General features: G+C 35.7%; 1 protein-coding gene across 1 annotated transcript in view; it reads right to left on the reverse strand.

The window, feature by feature from the left end:
* Nucleotides 1–19,535, reverse strand: part of ARFGEF1 (ARF guanine nucleotide exchange factor 1) — a 160,340-nt gene extending 140,805 nt beyond the window's left edge. The window contains exon 1 of the mRNA XM_074278822.1: nucleotides 19,059–19,535. Within this exon, the coding sequence (XP_074134923.1) occupies nucleotides 19,059–19,182 (124 nt within the window). The 5' untranslated portion in view covers nucleotides 19,183–19,535. The remainder of the gene's footprint in view (nucleotides 1–19,058) is intronic.
* Between the last annotated feature and the right edge of the window lie 2,199 nt (nucleotides 19,536–21,734).

Raw genomic sequence — 21,734 nt, forward strand, 5'->3', positions numbered from 1 at the left:
AAATGTTATCTATTTCATTATTTTTAAATTTGCATATATTTTACTTTTTCTTTTTGTCATAACTAAAAAAACTAAAAACAAAGATTTCAATAATAGCGAGTCATGAAAAAATTTTCCCACTAACAACATTGAATCATCTTCTTGTGAAATAACTTGGACCCTCTACATATCTAAGCAATCCTGAGATTATCAGCTCATATAACTTTATCTTTGGGGGGAAATGACTCCTACTGTAATGTTCTAAAATAGGACTTCTTAAACTTTTCCCACTAGTGACCTCTTTTCACCTGAGAAATTTTTAAGTAGCCCCAGGTATGTTGGTGTATAAAATTGGTTTTTTTACCTTTCTTTATATTCCTAGAACTAAGTAGTGTCTGGAACATATAAGTTGCTTAATAGAGGGGAATGAGGTGGCACAGTGGATAAAATGTGGGGTCTGTGATCATAGAAGACCCGAGTTCAAATTCCACTTCACTCATTTATTAATAGTGTGACCCTGTTTGCCTCAGTTGACTCATCTGTAAAATGAGCTGGAGAAGAAAATTTTGGCAGAGCACTGCAATATCTTTGCCAAGAAACTCTGAATGGGAGTCACAAAGAGTCAGAGACAATTAAATAATGACTGAGCAGAGCATGGGGTTTTCTTAACAAAGATATTGGAGGTATTTTTCTCCAGTGAATTACAGCAAACAGAGGTTAAATGACTTGCTCAGGGTCACATAGCTAGCGAGTATTTGAAGTTGTATTTCATCTCAGGTTTTCCTAACCCTCTCCACTAAGCCACTTAGCTTTCTCTGATTTTGAAAATATTACCATATTATTGACTGTAGATAATACATTTATGATTTCTTATATTGTTTTCTCTTAGGGAAATATTAAAACAAAACAAAACAAAACAAAAAAAACACCTAATCTCCATAATAACACATCTCTTAGGTTAGGTATACTTTATTGTGCAGATGACAGCATTAGACACTTGCTCCTTGGTTTTATGGATATATCTATTGAGTTTCTGTAGCATTCCTGCTGCTGCCCCTGTACCAGCTGTCTTAAGGAAGGCTTACTGGTTGTTCTAGATGCAGTGGTCCTCAAACTTTTTAAATAGGGGGCCAGAGTTCACTGTCCCGCAGACTGTTGGAGGGCTGGAGTATAGTAAAAACAAAAACTCACACTGTCTCTGCCCCTCAGCCCATTTGCCAGGCCAATAAGCATCCTCAGCTGGCCACACCTGGCCCGCGGGCCTTAGTTTGAGAACCCCTGTATCTAGAGTATAGTTTTCCATGCAAAATCCTTCTGGTTAGTCTAAACACCTTCAGTTATTTCATCTTAAAAAAAAAAAAAAAGTGCCACTATATGAACCACATTGATGACAAAAAGACTACTCAAGTTGCTGACTAGATTCCCCTTAGTTCTCCAAAAGTTAAGTGCTTTTTTTTGCCTTTCATTACTTTTCCAACTTAGATTACAATGAGAGTGTCACCCCCTTTTCCCAACAGAATCAGTCATTCCCAGTTTCTTTGAGTGGGAGAAAAATTCTTACAAATATTCAATCTGCTCACTCATCAAACATCTATTAAGTGCCTATTACATGCAAAAAGGTACAAGCAGATCCAATTGAGATCTTGGTCAAGTAACTTACAACCAAAAAATGCAACATAGTATAGTGGAAAGAACACTTCAGTTAGATGCAGGAGATGTAGGTTTGAATTCAGCCTCAGATTTTATTAGCTGTGTATTCAATACTTTTTGTTCTGTAAACTCCTATGAACAAACAAAAAGTATTTTTTGTTTAACCCTAGGATGATATAATATACTATTCATAATACTCTTCTAAATTTATTCATTAGAAACTTACAATTATAATCATAATGTAGAATGTTATTCTACTTATAACTATTAAAACTCAATATAAAATTAAAAACTAATTATAACAATTATAATATTTTAAGCAGGATAGTCTATAAGAATTAAAATTAAACCAACAAAAACTAATATGCTTATTATTATTTGCAAGAATTCAGATTAAATTTCTGTGTTTTATTGAATATGTGTATATAAAAATTAATGAAATTACTTACAACTTTTAAGATATTTAACATAACAATCATATATGAATTTAAATTTGAACACATGCTACTTTGTTCAATATGGTACATACTGAGTTTAATTTTGTCTTAATTTTGATTTAAAAGAATAATAAAAATGCTCACCCTAACAAATTTGTGGCAAAAATGGGAGACTTTTAAAAACTGTTTTGTTGAAAGATGGAATTCATTTTTTAAGTTACCTAATCCATCAATGAAAATGAATACCTAGTTATTAAATAGATTTACTTTTCTACCACCCAATGACAAGCATTTTCAATGACAAATGCACTTTAAGTTCAATTGCATATACTGCTTTGCTTTTGAACAATTTTATATGCAAGGTAGTCTTTGTCTGGACTGACTCTCTTCACATGTTCTTTTCTTATACCATAGGCATACCAATCTACTTTCACAGAAACTCTGCTGAATGACACACTAGTGTTGCCAGCAATTCATTTGAAAATTAGCAGATGAAAGAATAGTATTCTGAACAGAGGATAAGATCACATCAGAAAATAGCTTTAATGCAAGTGGAAATATAATATCTGTTTCTGCAGAATGTTTTTAATAATTTCAGGACGGCTTATAATGTACATGCCCAGTGACCATTGTTTTCAAACCCAACATTTGCACAGTTCAAATACAAACATTTGAAACATTTTGATGATGTGATCACAGCTGAAAAGGTATGATTGAAGGTAATAGAGGGGAATGAAGGAGCTACTCGGGTATAGTGTACAGAACACAAATGAGGATATGTACATGTAACTAACAAATGAAAATTGTATTGCCCTTAAATGTAAAATTCTTATGGCAATTTGTAAAACAATCTGATGACACTGAGAAACTGCAACAATTTTGTCAGAAGCGATCAGTCTGGTGTGATCACTGTATGAAAATCAAAATCACTACATATATGGCCACTGCCATTTTGAATTACTGCAGGAAACAAATTTATGCTTCAAATATGCATGTATTTGTTATCACAGAAAAATATATTTGAAAGATAACCAGACAATTATTTACTGCTTAAGTTCCATTAAATAAATTTTAATGTGAATCCCTTGGATCATTATCCTTTAAATAAGAACCACCAATTTACATCAGAGTTGTAAGGTAAATACTTTACAAATCTTAAAGCATTATAGAAATAGGAATTATTATCACCACAGTCTAATGAAAATATTAATACTTTTAATTGCCCAACAGGAGATTATTTATAAAACGTGAATCCCAGTAATCAATAAAGAAATCATAATCTATTCATGACTTTGTTATGCTTTATTATTTCCCATGATCTAAATTGGAACCTAATTTTCAAATTACTTCAGCCTCTAGCAGGCGTCTATGTTAGACATATGGAGATAATTAAATAAGTAAGTTTTATCTATCATTATAAAAGAAATAAAAATTGAACTTTTCATTTCATGAATATATGAAACCCCCAGAGGCAGGACTTTAACCAGGACCAGAACCCATATCCAATTGGTCTGAGTTAATAAGTAATTCCATTTTAGTAATACTGTATAAACCTTCATTCAAATCTGTTCTCTATATATCCCCTAGGCTGAATAGTTGATGAATGGAGTCCTCATCTTCAATCTTAGTAACACAATATATATTAGCTTTATTTTCTAATTAATTGTAAAAGTCAATGTTACTCCTGTTATTTAACTACCTTAAGTTCATATAGATAATATGTTATAGTACTTACAGAATCCTTTTAAAAACATGAATTTGTTAAGACAAATTTCTAAATAATTACATTGTACATAGATATTAATCTATGATGTACATAATTCAAAAGCAAAAATAGATTTAATGTTTATATAATGAATTTTATTTATTTCTCAAGTTAAAAAAAATCTCAAAAGAGTAGAAAGTTAGCACTCATGTTTTCTATTTAGAAGTGTTTGGGAATAAGTACATAGATTTGAAAGCTAAAAGAGAAACATGGGGGAAAGAAAAAGGAGGAAAAAGGAAATGAAAATGTTTTTGGTAGATGTTCAAAAGAAAATAGGTAAAAGTAAGGAAAAAAGGGAAGAAGATCATACTTCATTAACTGGACTATAAGCATAAACTTTTGACTTCATTTACTATCTAGGAATATTTTAATTTTCTTATGTTATCTCTTTTTTCCTCCTTGAGAGAGACTGCCTTATTAAAGAGATAACTCATGGTAAAATACTTAGGGAATTTAACTTGTTGAATAACAGAGCCTTTCTTTATATTATGAAGCTTGAATCAAGGCTAAAGTGTGAGAGAGGCCTTATTCACAGTACATTCCATTAGCTATGCATAAATAGAAAGCAAACAAAGCTCCATATTTGTTATTATTGGAAGATTCTCTCAGTATTGTAAAAGATGGAAAACTACAATATTAACAATAGGCCGTGGATGGTGCAAGCCTCTTGAGGGAGAATGGGGGAAAAAAAGTGAGGCATCCATTTTTAATGAAACAAATTAGATTTAAGTATAATCCTTAAGGAAACAGCAACACATTTGATTTCTAAAAAGTATAAAAACAAAACAGCCAGTTTTCCCAAAATATAATACTTTTCTATGCAGCATTTAAGAAGCCTCTGACAAATATTATTTATACATATAAGAGAAAAATATATTCCATCAAAAGACAAGCTTTAAAAGTAATCAACTTTATCAAATATGATTTTAGAAACACAGAAAAATAAGTAAATATTAAATTACATCATAAATCTTACAAGGGAAACTATAACTTAAGAAACACACCTGAAGACAGCTTTTGTTATACAACGATGGGTTTGCAGTAAAATAACATGTTGTCTATTTGTCTGTACCTAGTGGAGTCAACATCAAAGAGAGGCCATTAAACCTTACATGAAGATCCCTGTGGGACACATATTGACTTAGTTTTTAAAGGTAGTATTATCTACGCTTTATTATACTTTTATTTATTTTTTTGCCAAATATTTTTCAAATTCATTTTAAATTTGTTTGGGCCACACTTGAGAGTGTAGTGGGCTGCATGCAGCCTATGGGACACATATTTTGGCTTCTCTGGCCTTAGATACACATTGGCTTTCTGCTAGAAAAACATGCTTGCCATAAATTTTTCTTTTCAAAAAACCAAAAAAGTCATAGAACAGAATATTTCTGGTATACATATGTGCAGACTTTTATTCTGAAGTACTGTGTGTTGGATACAAACAGGATCCAACATCCCAATCACTTATGTGTTGCATAAAGAAGTAAAAATGGCACAAAAGAAAAAAGATTAGCTGATCTAGAAACAGTATTCACAGAGGAGTGGTCCATTATTATAGACCAATATAACTTTGAAAAGTTAAGGAATAGAAACTAAAGTATCTGAAAGAGGTCAGGGTACCAAATGTTTAGAAAAAAGCTTGGACTTTATTGTTGATAAGAATAAAAAAAATTAACCAAATACGAACAATTATTGATCCATATAGGTAGTTTCTCATCTTCAACACATGACTCTTGTGCCAAAAAAAAAGATTCATGGAAATGTTGATAGGCCAAGAAATAACGACCCTGTGAATGAAGTCAGTCAATCAAGAAACACTTATTAAGCATCTACTATGTTCCAGTCACTAGACTAAGCATATCAAGAATGGCAAATATTAGTCTCTGCTCTCAAGGGACTCACAGTCTAATGGGAAGACAATATGCATAAAGTTATGTACAATCAAGCTATACATAGAATAAAATGGAAATAATCAACAGAGGGAAGGCATTAAAGAGGATTCAGTAAAGGTTTTCTATATAAAGTGAAATTTGAGCTGGGATTTGAAGGAAGACAGGGAAATCAAAAGGCAAAGGGTGAAGAAAGAAAGCATTCTTTTTTTTTTTTTTTAATTTTTTTTATTTATATATATATATATATATATATATATATATATATATATATATATATATATATATATATATATATATATATATTTTATAATATTATCCCTTGTATTCATTTTTCCAAATTACCCCCCCTCCCTCTATTTCCTCCCCCCGACGACAGGCAATACCATACATTTTACATGTGTTACAATATAGTCTAGGTACAATACATGTGTGCGAATATCATTTTCTTGTTGCACAATAAACATTAGAATCCGAAGGTACATGCAACCTGGGCAGACAGATATTAGTGCTAACAATTTTCATTCCCCTCCCAGTGTTTCTTCTCTGGGTGCAGCTACCCCTGTCCATCATTGATCAACTGGAAGTGAGTTGGATCTTCTTTATGTTGAAGATTTCCACTTCCATCAGAATACATCCCCATACAGTATTGTTGTTGAAGTGTACAGTGATCTTCTGGTTCTGCTCATTTCACTCAGCATCAGTTGATTTAAGTCTCTCCAGGCCTCTCTATATTCCTCCTGCTGGTCATTTCTTACCGAGCAATAATATTCCATAACCTTCATATACCACAATTTACCCAACCATTCTCCAACCGATGGACATCCATTCATCTTCCAGTTTCTAGCTACAACAAAAAGAGCTGCCACAAACATTTTGGCACATATATGTCTCTTTCCGCTCTTTAGTATTTCTTTGGGATATAATCCCAGTAGTAGCGCTGCTGGGTCAAAGGGTATGCACAGTTTGATAACTTTTTGGGCATAATTCCAGATTGCTCTCCAGAATGGCTGGATTCAGAAAGAAAGCATTCTAAGAATTGAGGACAACCTGCCCAGATTCAAGATGGAGTGTCTTTATCAAAAAACAGCAAGGGTATAGGGAATGAAGGGCTAGTAAGGTGTAAAAAGACTGAAAATATGTGCAAGGAAAGGCTTTCAATGCCAAATAGAAAGCTGATATCATATTTGATGCTGGAGTTGATAGAAACACACTGAGATTTACTGAGAGGATAAAAATGACAGATACAAATTATAAAGATCATTTGGACAGCTGAATGGAAGATGGGCTGGAGTAGAAACTTAAGGTAAGAAGGGACTAGATTAAATTACCTACCATCTTTGGAAGAGGGGAGAAGGGGAAGGGAGAGAAAAAACTTTGGAACTCAAAATCTTATAAAATTGAATGCTAAAAAATGTCTTGTCACATATCTAGGGGAACAATTCTCTTTTATTAGAGAGGGCTCCCAGCAGGCTAATGCAATGGTCTGGGTGGAAGGTAATAAGGGTCTATATTAAGGTGGAGGTAATAGCATAGGAGAGAAGCGTGCATATGAGAAGAGATGGTACAAAGGTCAAATGAACAAGTTTGGCAATAGATTGGACATAGGGAATGAGAAAAAATGAAGAGTTGCAGATAACAAATAGGTTGTGAGCCTGAGTGCCTAGGAGGATGGTGGATATGTATCCTAAACAATAATAGGGAAGTTAGAAAAAGAGGAAGGTTCAGGAAGAAAAGATGATTATTTGACAATGTTGAGTTTAAGATGTTACAGATCATTCAATTCAAGATATCAGAAAGGCAATTGGGAATGAAAGACTGTAGAGATTATCCAAAAGAGGTTAGGACTGGATTAGTTGATTTAAGAAACATCCAGATAGAGATGATCATTGAATCCAAGGCAGTTGATGTGATCACAAATAAAATACCAGGACAGAGCTTGTGGGACATCTAGAGTCAGCAGATGTTACTTGTGTGAAGATCAAGCAAAAGAAATTGAAAAGTCAAATAGGAAGGAAGAGAACCAGCTGACAGTGTCCTAAAAATTCAGAAAAAGAGATTATCAAGAAGGGGGTAATCCACAGTGTCAAAGGCTGCAGAGAAATCAAGAAAGTTGAGAATTGAGAAAAAGCCACTGGATGAAGAAGTCGGTCATTTTAGAATAGCTTTTTAGAAAACAGCTTTGGTTTAATATGGTAAATAAGGAAACTAGATAGAATGAGAAGAAAGAGGAGGCATTTATTATTCTTGGCCTTCTCAAGAAGTTAAGCACAAAAGGCAGAAAAGAGATGGGACAATATGGGTAGTGAAGATGAATAGATTATGTCAAGATTTTTTGAGGTTGGGGGAGACATGGAGACATTGGCATGCTTGTGGGCAGAAGGAAAGCAGCCAACAGAGATGTCTAAAATAAATAACAGGTAGGAATGACAGAGGGGTAAATCTACTGGAGAATATGATAAGAATTGAGAGATCATCTGTGCAAAAAAGTAGCTTTGGCCTTGGCACGGAGACCACCTTTTCATGTGAGACAGGGATAAAGATGAAGAAAACAGCAGAAGATGTGGAGTGATATTAGATGAAAAAGAGGGAAGATGGAGTTCACAACAAATGGTCTAAATTTTTTCAGTAAAATATGAAGTAGAGGCAGCTAAGTGGTGCAGTGGATAGAGCACCAGCCCTGAAGTCAGCAGGACCCGAGTTCAAATCTGATCTCAAACACTTAACACTTCCTAGCTGTATGACCCTGGGCAAGTCACTTAATCCCAATTGCCACAGCAAAATAAATAAATAAAATATGAAGTACTAAGAGAAAAGAGGGAAGAGAAGCCATGAGAGGCTCCAGAAGAAATGAAAAGGTTTGGAAGAACCACTGTTAATAGTATGTTAATTTGGGAGTTGTAAAAGGATTGCCTATGAGCAATAAGGATCTAGTTGAGGTTGTGTAATTTAAATTTGTAGTGGACCCAGGACAGGACAGTTGTGTGACTTTCTTCATCTTCATTCATCAGCACATGTATAAGAGAGAAGTGGAAACTGGGAGTAATCCCAAGACAGAGACTTTGTAAGACAAGTCTGACAATACAATAAAACAAAGAGAAGAAAGAGAAGAGGGCCTTGAGTAGGATATAAGTGGTATACCTACTATATGGAGACATAGTATAGACAAAGATACAGCAAAAGCTATTGAGGAAGAGCATTTAGACCAGCAGAAGGAAAACTAAAATAAAATTGTCAGAAAAATCCAGAAAGGAGGGAGTATCTAGGAAAAGAATTTGTTCAGCTGTGTCAAATATGGTAGAGATTAAAATAATAATAATAATAATAATAAAGCCTGAGAAAAGGCCATAATATTTGGCAATTAAGAAATCAATTGTAATTCTGGAGAGAGTACTTTCAATTGAATGATAAGACTGCAAACCATATTGCAGAGAGCTTAGAATTGAGTCAAGATAGGAAATGGGGGCACATATATTTTTTTCATTTTAGCTGAGAAGAGAAATATAGGATGATAGCTACTAGAGATAATTATAATAAGATCAAGTGATAATTTTCTAATGATGGAGAAAACAGGTGTGTTTGTAAGTAGGGAAAAAAAAAACAGACAGGAAAACACTGACGAAGACACAGAAGAGAGAATAGGGATCATAATGGGGGCAATATGCAGGATAAATTAGAGACAATGGGATAAAGAGTATGATGCAAGGGCCTGTCCAGGTCAAAGAGGACCATATCTTCATCAAAGACTAGAGTAAAAGAGATAGTAGGGGCTACTGTGAGCTACGAGGATGAAAGAGAGAGAACTATTAGAAAATAGCCTCAATTTGGTCTCTCTCATCTTCAGTGTATCTTCCATACAATTCCAAAACAATTTTCGGAAAGCAATTCTACTGTATGTATCACTTCTCTGTCAGTGTCTTCAAAATATCCAAATTTATTAGACATTACTTCCTTCTATATTCCAATTAAATTGGTTTACTTCCTCTTACATAACACTCCATTTCCTGCCTCTGTGCCTTTGTATGTAGATTATACATATTTCTTTGAACCTTTATTCCCCTTCAAATTTTAGTCCAAATGTCACCTCTTTCAAAAGACCTTGACTGATTTCCCCAGTTATTATTCCTCAAAATAATTGTGTGTGTGTGTGTGTGTGTGTGTGTGTAAATAAGCACAGTGCTTACGCTTAAAAGACATTTTTAAAATGTTGACTGAATAAGGCTTGTATCTTCCAGAAGATTTTTATCTTGTTTTAGATTTAAATTTGCTCTAAATTGATGCTTAATAAATTCTTTTGGAGTCCATTTCCCTCCTGCCCAGTCCCAATGTTTTATAACTTATTTTAGGTCCTACTTTCTACATACCTTATTTTTCTTTTCTATCCCTAGACTTCTGAATGGTGAGCGTTCAACATGTAGATCAACCATGTTGCTGACATTTTTCTACTATGCCAATGAATAGGTACTATACCTCTTTTCCCCACCATTCCTAGAAAACTATCAAATTATTTCCCCAAGCCATCATTCCTCTAACCTCCCAGACCAAATCACTCTTCTCTAGTCACTACTTCTTTATATGTGCTTTATTCCCTCTCTTTAGACACCAAGGTCCCCGAGGTCAGGAGCTATTTTTTATATATCCCCAATTCTTAGAGCAATACTATACACAAAGTAATACTTAAAACAGATAGGTTTTTTCCATTTCTTTTTCATTAATTCCTCAAAGGTAGTTTTCATTTTGTTAGAAGAGTTATTTAAAAATCTCTTTACATAATTATGAGTTAGTAAAAACAAATGTCAAAACACTATACATATGAAATAAATTTTCTCTTCAAACTTCAGAAATATATAAAGTAATATTTCTTTTTTACCTGCAAAATATCCATAACATGAAAATAAATCACACACACACAAAAGTCTTTTAGTAATTAAAATAGAGGATCCATATGCAGTAAAACCTGCTCCTTTCTTCATAAGAAAGTTTCTTAATTCCTCACTCAGTCATTATGTCTTAGTAGCAGCATTTAAACCTTGGTCTTTCTGACTTAATAGAAGGTAAATTCTCTATCCATCAAGCCATTCTGATTTCCAAGTCCCCAACAAATCAGTAGGGGAAAAAAGAGGCTAAAAGAAGTCAAAACATGACATGAGAACCTGAAAAAATATATTTATTTCACACAGACCAAAAAGATCTATAATATATCTCTATAGACCCAGAGGGTTTCACTGAATTGAGCATAATCACATTGTATTCTAATAGTTACCAAGAAAAAGTTATGCTATCTTAATATTAAGGAGCTAAGATTTTTTTGATATGGGTACTTTCTCCACCAACCTGGATTCTCCAATTTTGTAGATGGTCTTTGAAAATTGCTATGCCCCTGCAGCTAACCTAGTGATGAACTCTTCTTAAACTTGACAGGCTGGTACTTGAAAAACATGGTGGCTTACCAGTCCCATACCCCAAACTTTTCCAGTCTGATAAGACCTAACAGGACCTATGCTCTGTTGGCACAGTCTGGGAATTTAGAATTTAAAGTCATTTCCATACCACAATGAAGCATCAAAGTAGAACTGTAGTAGAAGTATATGTTCTATTTAAAAAAAAAAATACAAGGAAGTATATAATATATTCTGGAGTAATTTCCATCAAAAAATGGTTAAAATATAAGTTTGGGATGACCCTTAACTGTCTTGAAAAGTCTGCTAGCTAGGTCAACTTATTTCCAAAGATTGATTGATTATATCTTAGTTTTTGCTTATAAGTACTATTAAGTAAGCAACACAGTCATACCATGAATGACATTTTAATTTTAACAACTTAATAACTTTTCAAATTTTGTAACAAGTTTGAGTGAATTAAATATAATAAAGGCTTAATAAATGTTACTCAACCTTTCTTAGCCTAGCAATTTAGACTTGGTGTTTAAAGCAACCCAAAGAGAGATATATTTAATTTTGGCACACTTGTGTCTTTTAGAGAAAGTGATAAAAAACATTTGCCAATAATTTAAGAATACCACTGTTGAACAGGAGCAGACTGTAGATTAGAGTTTGGTTTTAGTGAATACAGTTAAGTAGCCTTTGTAGTTTCTGCATTTAAAATGTTTTTGAGATGTGTGCTTGAATTGAGGAAAAGCTTTATAGTAGTAATACCATTTCTGCATCTTTTTTATAGCTACTACACTAATAATTTATAACTGGAGCAAAGAAAATGATGCTGCTAGCATAAACTGAATTTGATTCATGCATATCATTATTTGACTGGAAGTGTTATCAATATATGTTCTCCTTCCAGCAATATAGATCACAACTCATACACTTTCATTTTAAGCAACTCTTCCTTGTTTTCCCATAATTATTTCACAAGTCATGTTGGTGACCTTCCACTGGATCCCTTGAAATTCTGAGGATACCAATGTTGTACACAGGCTCCTCTTCTTTATTTCATCACATGACTGGCTTCCCTCATCTTATTATGTATCTCTCTGATGACATCTTTTACATTGCTTTGAGTGAGCAATTCTTAGTTGGGAATGTGTTGCAGCCGGCTCATGATCTACTTTACTTTAAATCTTTGAAGACAATAGTATGGTGTGGTTTATAGCCAGCCTTGCAGCATCACCAGGAGATTATTTTTTAAAAATAAAATTAAAAGAACAGTACTTTTTCTTAGGGAAAAGCTTGGGGATCATTAAAAGTATTGCACCATTTTCCAAAGCAAACAGAGACACTGTCCTCCTTCCTGTTCAATTTTACTGTAGCACACTGACCAGGATATATTTACTGATGGATATGTTTTACAGATTACCCATCTAAATGCATATAATAGTCTGGACAATAGGTGTTCTTTCTTCTCTTGATTTTTACTTTTGTTGACATTTAAGATTGAACTCTTAAATGATTATGGATCTCAGCAACTAGGTGTCACTCATTAGAACACTGGTCAGGAGAAGTGAAAAAGACCTGAGACAAATAATGCTTCAGATATTTATTATATGTATGATCCTGTTCATGTCACTTAACCTCTAAGATTCAGTTTCCTCATAAATAAAATGAAAAAGAGGAAGGAAGGCATATTTATAACTAAGTTAAAGCTTAGATATAGAATATAGCACAGATCATCAGGAAATAAAAATCAAGCTGCTTCTTGATGTGCATTCAGTATATCTTTTTCTGTAATTCAATTCTGTATATTATAATAATTCTATAAGACTCATATATTTCCTTGTAGATATTCACTATAAATAGAAAATAAAATCATTAGATTAAGATACCTTAATATTCTAAAATTCAATGCCATCAGAAATGTTTGGTCATTATACTGTAATCAATGGGACTGATTTCATCTCATCAAAAATTATTTTAAAAAATCCAAAAACCTTATTGAATCCAGGTTTACAATGAACTTAACTGTAGCCCATCTTATGTAAAAAAGCATTCTATAATTCTGTTGACAATACCCTAACCTACGAAAATGTTAAAGCACATACAAAAAGCTGAACTAAAAAAATGTAAATATATAATAGTTTGTTTCACTGGCAATTATAGTAACATTTTCCTGTCATCACTTTATGAATGATATGGCCCCCTTTCCACCACCCATACCTAAATAATTACCCAATATTTTTTCTTGTTTAGAAAAAAGTTCTCTCCCCAAAGGCACTTTTCTAAATAGAACATACTTGGCCCTGTCAGGGAAAAAAAGGGGGGGGGGGAGGGGAAATTGATGTTAAAAAAAAAAAAAAGTCCATCCATCTCATTTCTATCTGTTCTCTTTCATAAACTAGTGTTGCAAGATCCTGGTTTCCCAGTACTCCACAACCATTCTTGTAAGAAGACACTGCTGAATCCAAATCCAAAAAGTTTAAAGGAAAAGAAAACCTTAAAATATATACTATCTTACTAACCAAATTATTAAAGAATCCACCTTGTTGAATCCCTCTCTTCCTCCAAGACAGAGCTCAAGCACCATCATACTGTACATGAAATCTTTTCTAATCCCTTCATTTGCTAGTATCCTCCTTCTGAAATACCTTTTATTTAGCTATTTCATATTTATTCTCTTTACATATTTAGTTGTCTCTATTTATACTGTCCTTATGTCTCCCCCAATAGAATTTAAATCCTTTGCAAAGTAGGAATTTTTTCATTTACTCTATTTGTGTTTGCTAGAACCTAGCACACTTCCTGGCCCCAAATTGGTGCTCAATAAATGCTTATTAATTGGTTGGTGATAAAAGTTAACATTTATATAAGGTTTCATGGTTTAGAGAGCACCTTTCAAATATTTCCTTTTAACTATGAAACAATCCTGGGAATTTGCTATTATTTTACAGATGAGGAAACTGAGTGACTTGCTCAGGATTGCCATGTTTAAAGTTTCTGAAATCACAGGTCTTCCTGTTTCCAAATCTAGCACTCTACAGGTGATGAAAGTAGCAAGAGTCTGGCATCTGAAATCAGAGGAACTAGGTTTGCATTTTTGTCTCTCTTAGTTAAATCTGGACTCCACTCAGTTTTCTAGACTTCTTTCTCTATTCAGTTCTTGCAACCCTTTTCTTTAATTGGTCAGTTTCTCCTGGAACCTACATTTTAAGTAAACTGCCCAAGCCAGCTACTTTTACTCCTTCAGTCATCTCTAAGTCTCAGCTCCTGTCTCTCCAGACTTCTTTTTCCACCATGCCCCCATACCAGTCTCTTCTTTTTGTACTTTCCTTTCTCAGTTTTCTTTTATATGTGGTCTTCCCTGCATTAAAATATAAGGTCCCTTCCAAGGCAATCCCAATAGACTTTGGATATAAAATGCCATCTGCATCCAGAAAAAGAATTATGGAGATTGAATGTAAATCAACACATGCTATGTTCATTTCTTTTTTTGCTTTTCTCTTCCATAATTTTTCCCTTTTATTCTAATTTTTCTCTGCAAACATGATTCATATGTATATTAAAATGATTAATTTAAGAAAATATAAGCTCTTTAGGGCAGATATTGCAATTTTTTTTGTACTGTATTCCCTGTGCCTGACACATATAAGTACTTATTAAGTGATTATTCCTTTGACTTCACTTGTAGGCTTCTGTATCCTCATTTGTAAAATGAAGGATGTTCAATAATCTCCAATGTCTATTACCTAGAAAATCAAAAATTTCTCTGGCATTTAAAGCACTTCATGACTTAGTGGGCACAGTGCTTGTCATATAATAAGTTTACTAAATAACTTACCCATCTTTCCCCTTATGCATCCTTATTTCATATTCTTATTTCCATATTTCATCCTTATACATCACTCCCCTTCATATGGTACAGCCCAATTGGCTGGTTCCTCACACATGAAACATTACATTCTGTCTCCATGCCTTTGAACAGGCAGTTGCCTAGAATTCTCCTTTCTACCTCTTTAGTAAGAATGCTTTATTTCTTTCAAAGCTCAATATACATCTACATGAGGACTTTTCTACTTCCACCCCAATGCTAACGTCTATTCCATCAAAATTATCTCATATTTATTGTATATGTTTTAGACATATATATTATCTATTCCCTAGAGAATATATATTTTCCTTGAGGATAGGGATAAAAGTCTTATTTGGTTTTGGACCCTAAATGCTTTACACAGTGCTTGGCATATAACAGACACTTAAATATTTATTGATCTCAAAGGCTCCTGCTATACCTATAAATTATAACCATGGTTTTTCTTCTCAATCTTTATCGTCACACTGCAGCTTTAAAATGGCCTTTTACTCTTAAAAAAAAAAAAAAAAAAAAAAAACTTCTAAAAAGAAAAATGTTCTAGAGCAGATCTGGATTACAATTAACTTTGCTTCTGATGACTGTGTACTTCTGGGTGAGTCACTGGTTTTTTGATTAATGGAGGTTACCAAGGGTAGTAAAAGATCATGGCTCAGATGATCATTTAACTTTTCTTCTATTCCCTCCCTCCCTTCCCAATCAGGTTCCTTTTTTAGAGAAGAAAAATTAAAGACAGGGAATCATGTAAATAAATATAGTGTCTCCATTTTTAGGCATACTATAACTTCAAGTAACTACATTATCACATTCTATATATAAGAAAAGTAAGTCAGCAAAATCATTTTGGAAAACCATTTTAGAAAGTATTGCAATAATTCAAATCTGTATAACATTTTTCTCACACCAGTCCTGTAAGAGAAATATAACCAGTATTATAATTCCCTTTTTACATTAAAGAAACCAGAAGCAAAATGTCCTCTGTGGTCATATAGTTAATAATGTTGAATAAGGATTTGAATCCAGGTCTTTCCCAACTCCAAATCTACTGACGTTTCTACAATACCAATCAGTTTAAATACAGATTTTTTTTTCTTTCAATCTCTCACTTCTGCTTCCTATCTTGTTTTGAATAAAATCTTCTCACCTTCAGTTGCATTTTTATATACCACACTTCTAAAAACTTTTTTTTTTTTTTGGCCAATCTCCTAATATATAACTGAATCGTTTTATTCTCTTTCAATGTTAGTACCTCCTTCCAATGTCACCATACTCCAAAACTTGTTACTGTAACTTCAGCCCATCTTCACATACTACTGAATATGAGGGAAGTTATTGTGACAAATCTACAGATTTAAAAAGTCTCATGAGTGTTAAGCTTGAGCTTTTGAAGTTTGGAAGACTGGGAAGAATTACTTTTTTAATAGTAAAAGGAAAGTTCTGTCAACATTACAAATGCATATAACAATTTTCATCAAAAATTATATTAAATATGATGATGCATTACTATTTCCTTTGGCTCTACATTTTATGGACTATGAAGCCTCTTATAATCATTGCATCTCCCAATTATAATCAATGTGAGTTTCTTGAGAGCAGAAATTGTTCTGTTTATATCCCCAGTACTTACATATTTTTTTTGCATACAATAGGCATCCAATAAAATTTTTTTATTTAAAAAACAAAACAAAACTTATGATATTTAAAAGTCTAAGAGAGATGTACTCTTTCTCCCTTCCCTCCCCCCCTTCCCGAAGGGAAACAATGCCACCTTCAAGCCCAAAGTAGCAGTACTCCTAAATTCTCTGACACTAAAAATAGCTGAGCTGCTGCCTCATCTGGCAGCAGATGGCCAGACTATTTTTAATTCAAGCTTTTAGGGAGCAGGAATGGATTAAGCTGAGTTCAATGGCCAAGGTTCATCCTCTTGCTCAAGGATGAACAGGGGAAAGTTGTAGTCTAGTAGGGCACCACCAGAGGGCAACATGTATGCGCACTAAGCAGTTTTGGGTTTTAAAACAAGTTTATATGAAATGTTAAAAGTAGATTTCTATTATTTTATATTTTAAAGAATAAGTTTCCTGATACCAAAGAATCAAACCAACAATATGTATGGTTTCTACACTGTAGGAACCTGGTTTCTTCCTTTCTTTTTTTACATGAGATTCAAGTTTCTAAATCATGACATATCAGAAATAAGAGTAGATTTTTTTAAACAGGTAAACTCATTTTCAAATCTGGATTTGTGATTTTCCTAAAAGTTTTATCCTTTAATAAATGTCTAACTTTAATAAAAATAGATGTATTTTATTTTAATAAGTTATTGAAATCTTATTTACAGTTGAATTTTGAATACCTTTACTTTTCACTTAATCTTTACCAAAAATTAGGAAACAATTTTTCTATATAGTCTAATTCTTCAAACTATTGTCATATATGATTTAATTTACTCTAACGTTTCCTAATATGGAAAATTTAAAGCCCAAAAGACTAAATTAGTTAAAAATCAGTTTCAATTCCATCAAACTTTAACAAAATCTCTGTAAACTTCATTAAAGGAAAGCCTCATACTAATACCAAAATAATTATAATTTCATCTCCTCTACTTTCTGATTTTATGACCGTGCCTATTAAAGCCCAAATGCAATTTTCATACTACTAAAACCATTCATATATACACTTCAAATCCCTTAAGGAAAAAAAAAAGTGTATCAATAAATATCTAACTTCGATCTGGAAGAAAAAAAAGTTATATACTCAGATCCAAAATATTTTAAGCTTTCCAAGTGTCACCTACTTAAGGATCATAAAGAAAAAAAAAAAAAAAACCTGAACATGCAATAACAAATTAGTGTTCTATTTTAATAATTTGCAAAGTCCTACTTAAGGATCAAAATAAAAAAAAAACCGAACATGCAACAACAAATTAGTGTTCTGTTTATTTTAATAATTTGCAAAGTTAATTTTGCAACATCCTGACAATTGACAACAAAATATTACTTCCCCATTGACTTATTTTAAACAATGTAAATCCATTGGAGGCTTACTTTTTACAATGTTGGTGTTCAAAGGTCTGTCACCCCGTGTATATATTTGCTAAAAAGCTCCTCTTTTTCTTCTCATCAATTTTACTTAAACCTATTTCTAATAACACAAAGAATAAGCATTTGGCCATCTCTGTTACAAACATTTCCAACTTCAATAAATTTAAGAATCGCCCCCCCCCCAACCCAGTTTCGGTTGTTTTTACTCCCAGCAATCCCAGTCCTAGTATTCTAGATGTAGGTATTGTTTAGATTTGCGCCAGCCGTGGGGCTTCTTTACCCTGGCTTTCCTTTCTCCACAACGAATCATAATTCATGCTTGAGAGCGGTGAGCCCAGAAAGCACATGGGGCCGGTAAGTGTCATTGTCTTTTTCATTTTCCCCTTTCATTCTCCCTTCTTGTGGCTATCCGAAGGCTTCCTCTGCTTCTCTCTCTCTCTCCCGGTACACATACACACACAAACAGTTAACGAAAAAAACAACCACCACTACCTAAGTCTACTTCCAGGTCAGCACCACCGGTGACAACGCTACTACATCTTCCCAGTAGTATTGCAGGCAGAGAAATGTCAGTACTGCATCAACGAGGGAAACAACTTCGGAGCACCTTCCCAGTCAAACCTCCCCCAAGACAATAAACTTAAACGCCAGGACAATAGCGAGCCCTCTCCACACCCGAGCTTGACCTCCATTACAAGGCTAACAGAGCAGCGCTCATCTTCTGCTTCATCACAAAGGGTCGTATCCAGCCCGCATGGCACTTGGCTTCATCCAACCCAAAACACAAACACACACCAATGCCCACTTTCAAGCAGCCTAGTCCACTCCTCTCTCCCTCCCACCCCGGGTGTCGGGGCAGCTATTCCTAGATGCACTTGGGCTCCCCTCCCCCACTTTGCCCCTCATCCAGCCGAGTTGTCAACTTAATGAGGAAGCAAAAAGAAAGGGGAAAGGGGGCAGGCGCTCGGGCAGCTCGGGGGTCTCCACACATAGACAAGCAGACACACACCCCTTCAGGTGTGTCCCCCTTCTCCTTGCTCACCTAAGGCCACCTCGCAGGCTTTGCGCAGCTGAGAGTGATGCGCTTTTTTCACTTCCTTATCGGCCAAAATCTTCTCCAGGGCCCGGGTCAGAAACATGTTTTTCGTCTTCTTCCCTTCATACATGGACGCGGAAGAAGGAAGCGGCGGCGAGAGTAGCGGCTCCGGACCCGCGGCCGGAGAAGGAGGAAGAGGAGGAAGGGAGAAAGAGCAGGAGGACGAGGAGGGTGGGGGCGGGGAAGGCGAGAAGGGCAGAAGCAGGAAGGGGCGGAGGGAGAAGGGGCAGAGCCGGAGGGTCGGGTCGGGGTGGGGTGGGGTGTGGTGGGGGGAGAGCCGGCTCCCGGCGGCCCCGCTTTAGCACCCAGGGCCTCGGGCGCCCCCGCCGTCTCCGCAGCAGCTGATGCTTCCTCGTGGGGAGGAGGAGGCTGCCGGCTGAGGCCGGCGCGGGGCGCTGGACAGCCCGGGCTTGAGGTGAGGGACGCCGGCCACTCAAAGGCCCGGCCTTGGCGGGGTCTCCCTGACTACAGTGGAGATCCGAGCCCGCTGCTGCCGCTGCTGCGGACCCGCCTCCATCACCACCGACCCGTCCCGGCCGCCATGTTGGGAGGAAACGACGCGTCACGCAGCGGCTGAACGGAACGGCTGCAGAAAAGGAAGCGGCGGCGGCGGCGCTGCTCAGCCCCAGAGCAGCCGCGGTGGCAGCGGCAGCGGCGGCGGTAGGAGCCGGGAGCTGAGGGGTGCGGGGGCAGGCCGAGCCGCAGAACTACGGTGGCTCAACAGGGACTCATCGCCCCTCCCTGCGCGCGTCTCGGAGCTGGGAGGAGGTGTACAGAGGGTGTTGCGAACCTGCAGGCCGGCCCCCCGGACTGCGCGTGCTGCGTCCTCTCGGCCTCTCCCCGTGATTTTTCTTGCACAGACATCCTCCCCTGGAAAAAAGAACCGCGTGGCCGCCGGCTCAGCTCCGCTGCAGCCTGAGCCATTCAGCACATGGAAGTGTCCGCCCCACCTCCACTGCCGGTGGAACGCCTCTCACGCCACGGTCCCCTCAGATGCATCTCCTTTCATGCACACTCCCGAACCAAAGTCTGGACACCTCAGCGGAGGCGCGTCCTTGGCAAAGGCAAAATAAGTCAAATTAACTTGGATTCAGGGAAACTAGTTCTCCTCCTCTCAGTTTTTCAATCCGAGGGGTGAAACGAGGTTCAGGAGATCCAATCCCCGAGAGTGTAGCGTCCCTTCCAACTTCAGTCTCAAGTTTGGCGAAAGCTTGCGTTGCCGCGGTGGGGGAGCCGCTTCACAGTTGTGTGATGGTGGGCTCTTTAATAGAGGAGAAAGCCGTGTCAGAGATGGTTAAGGCAAAGTCAGAATCACGGTATTTTGCATGCATACAGGAATCAAGTGAAACTGCACCTGGGGGAAGGAAACAAGTATATTCTATCCTGTCTGGAGTCGATAGAAGCTGCAAACTAAAATCAGAATCCAAACTATTGCAACGTTACTTTCTGGAAAATGAATTCCGAAGAATACTTTGGGAAAGTGCATACAAGTAACTTACATGGTAGTTCACTGACAGGAGTCTTCCTTGAAGTCCCATGCTGCTGGTGGTCTATTAACCCTAGGCGCCTTATCATTAGGAAGTTACTGCGTTTTATTCCTTTTTTATTCCACTCCACTGACCTAATTTGTCAACTTTTTGGATTGATTTCTCTCTTAATCTCTTGCATTCTTACAAACTAGATAACTCAGGTAAAGCCCTGGAGGAATTAGATCTCTAAAGCCTATGAAATGACGGGATATGAGATGGGAGTGAGGGGATGGGATTAAAAAAAAGTTGAAGGTCACCTTGAATTAGACAAGAATAATGTATTAGAAAATATCCTCTAAACATAATACTAAGGACAAAAACTAGAGGCATAAAACCGAACGGAAAAGGGAATAGTGAGAATTTGTATGCCACAAAATACATAAGCAATAACAGATTGACTGGCTAAATAATGATTTTTTTTTTACAACATGAAATGGACAAATCTGATTAAAACAATGTTTAATTTGAGGGAGTAATTTTGCGCATGTATTTGGTGAAAAGAATTGTCAAAGATGACATGATGTGCTTATTTAGCTAAAGTAAATGAGAAAGCTTTCCAAGAGGAATTTTTAAATTATTCTGTTATTGTTAAGTCCCACAAATGAGTTTTTAAAGAAGCACCTGTCTCTCTAAGTTCCTTAAGTGCTACAAATCAACTGCCTCCAAGGTTGGAAGTAACAATATTGAACTTATATCAAATTAAATAGACTGAGATGCAATACTTAATAATATATTCTCTTTCAGATTTTTTCTTTTTAAATTCTACTACATCTGTTTAAATAAGAAACATGATCCTGGTACTGTTTCTATCTGAATCTACTATTTTCAAACTACGCAGATATGAAATTCTTTTTTGTTTTTCAAATTATTTTTCTTTTGTTATTTTGATTAGCCCTCTAGTTAACTGACTCCATTTTTGGCTTTCAGCATTTTCACCCTTCTATCATTAAATTTTATCTTTATTTGTCCTTTCTGTGATGTACATATGCAGCCTCTGGTGTTCTTTTCTGATATTCCCCTTCCCTCCCCACCTTTTTTTTTTTTTGTTCCTGCTGCTCAACAATATGCATGTTGCAAAGAGGAATATTTAGGC

This window comes from Sminthopsis crassicaudata, chromosome 1 (assembly GCF_048593235.1).
Source record: "Sminthopsis crassicaudata isolate SCR6 chromosome 1, ASM4859323v1, whole genome shotgun sequence".
NCBI lineage: Eukaryota > Metazoa > Chordata > Mammalia > Dasyuromorphia > Dasyuridae > Sminthopsis > Sminthopsis crassicaudata.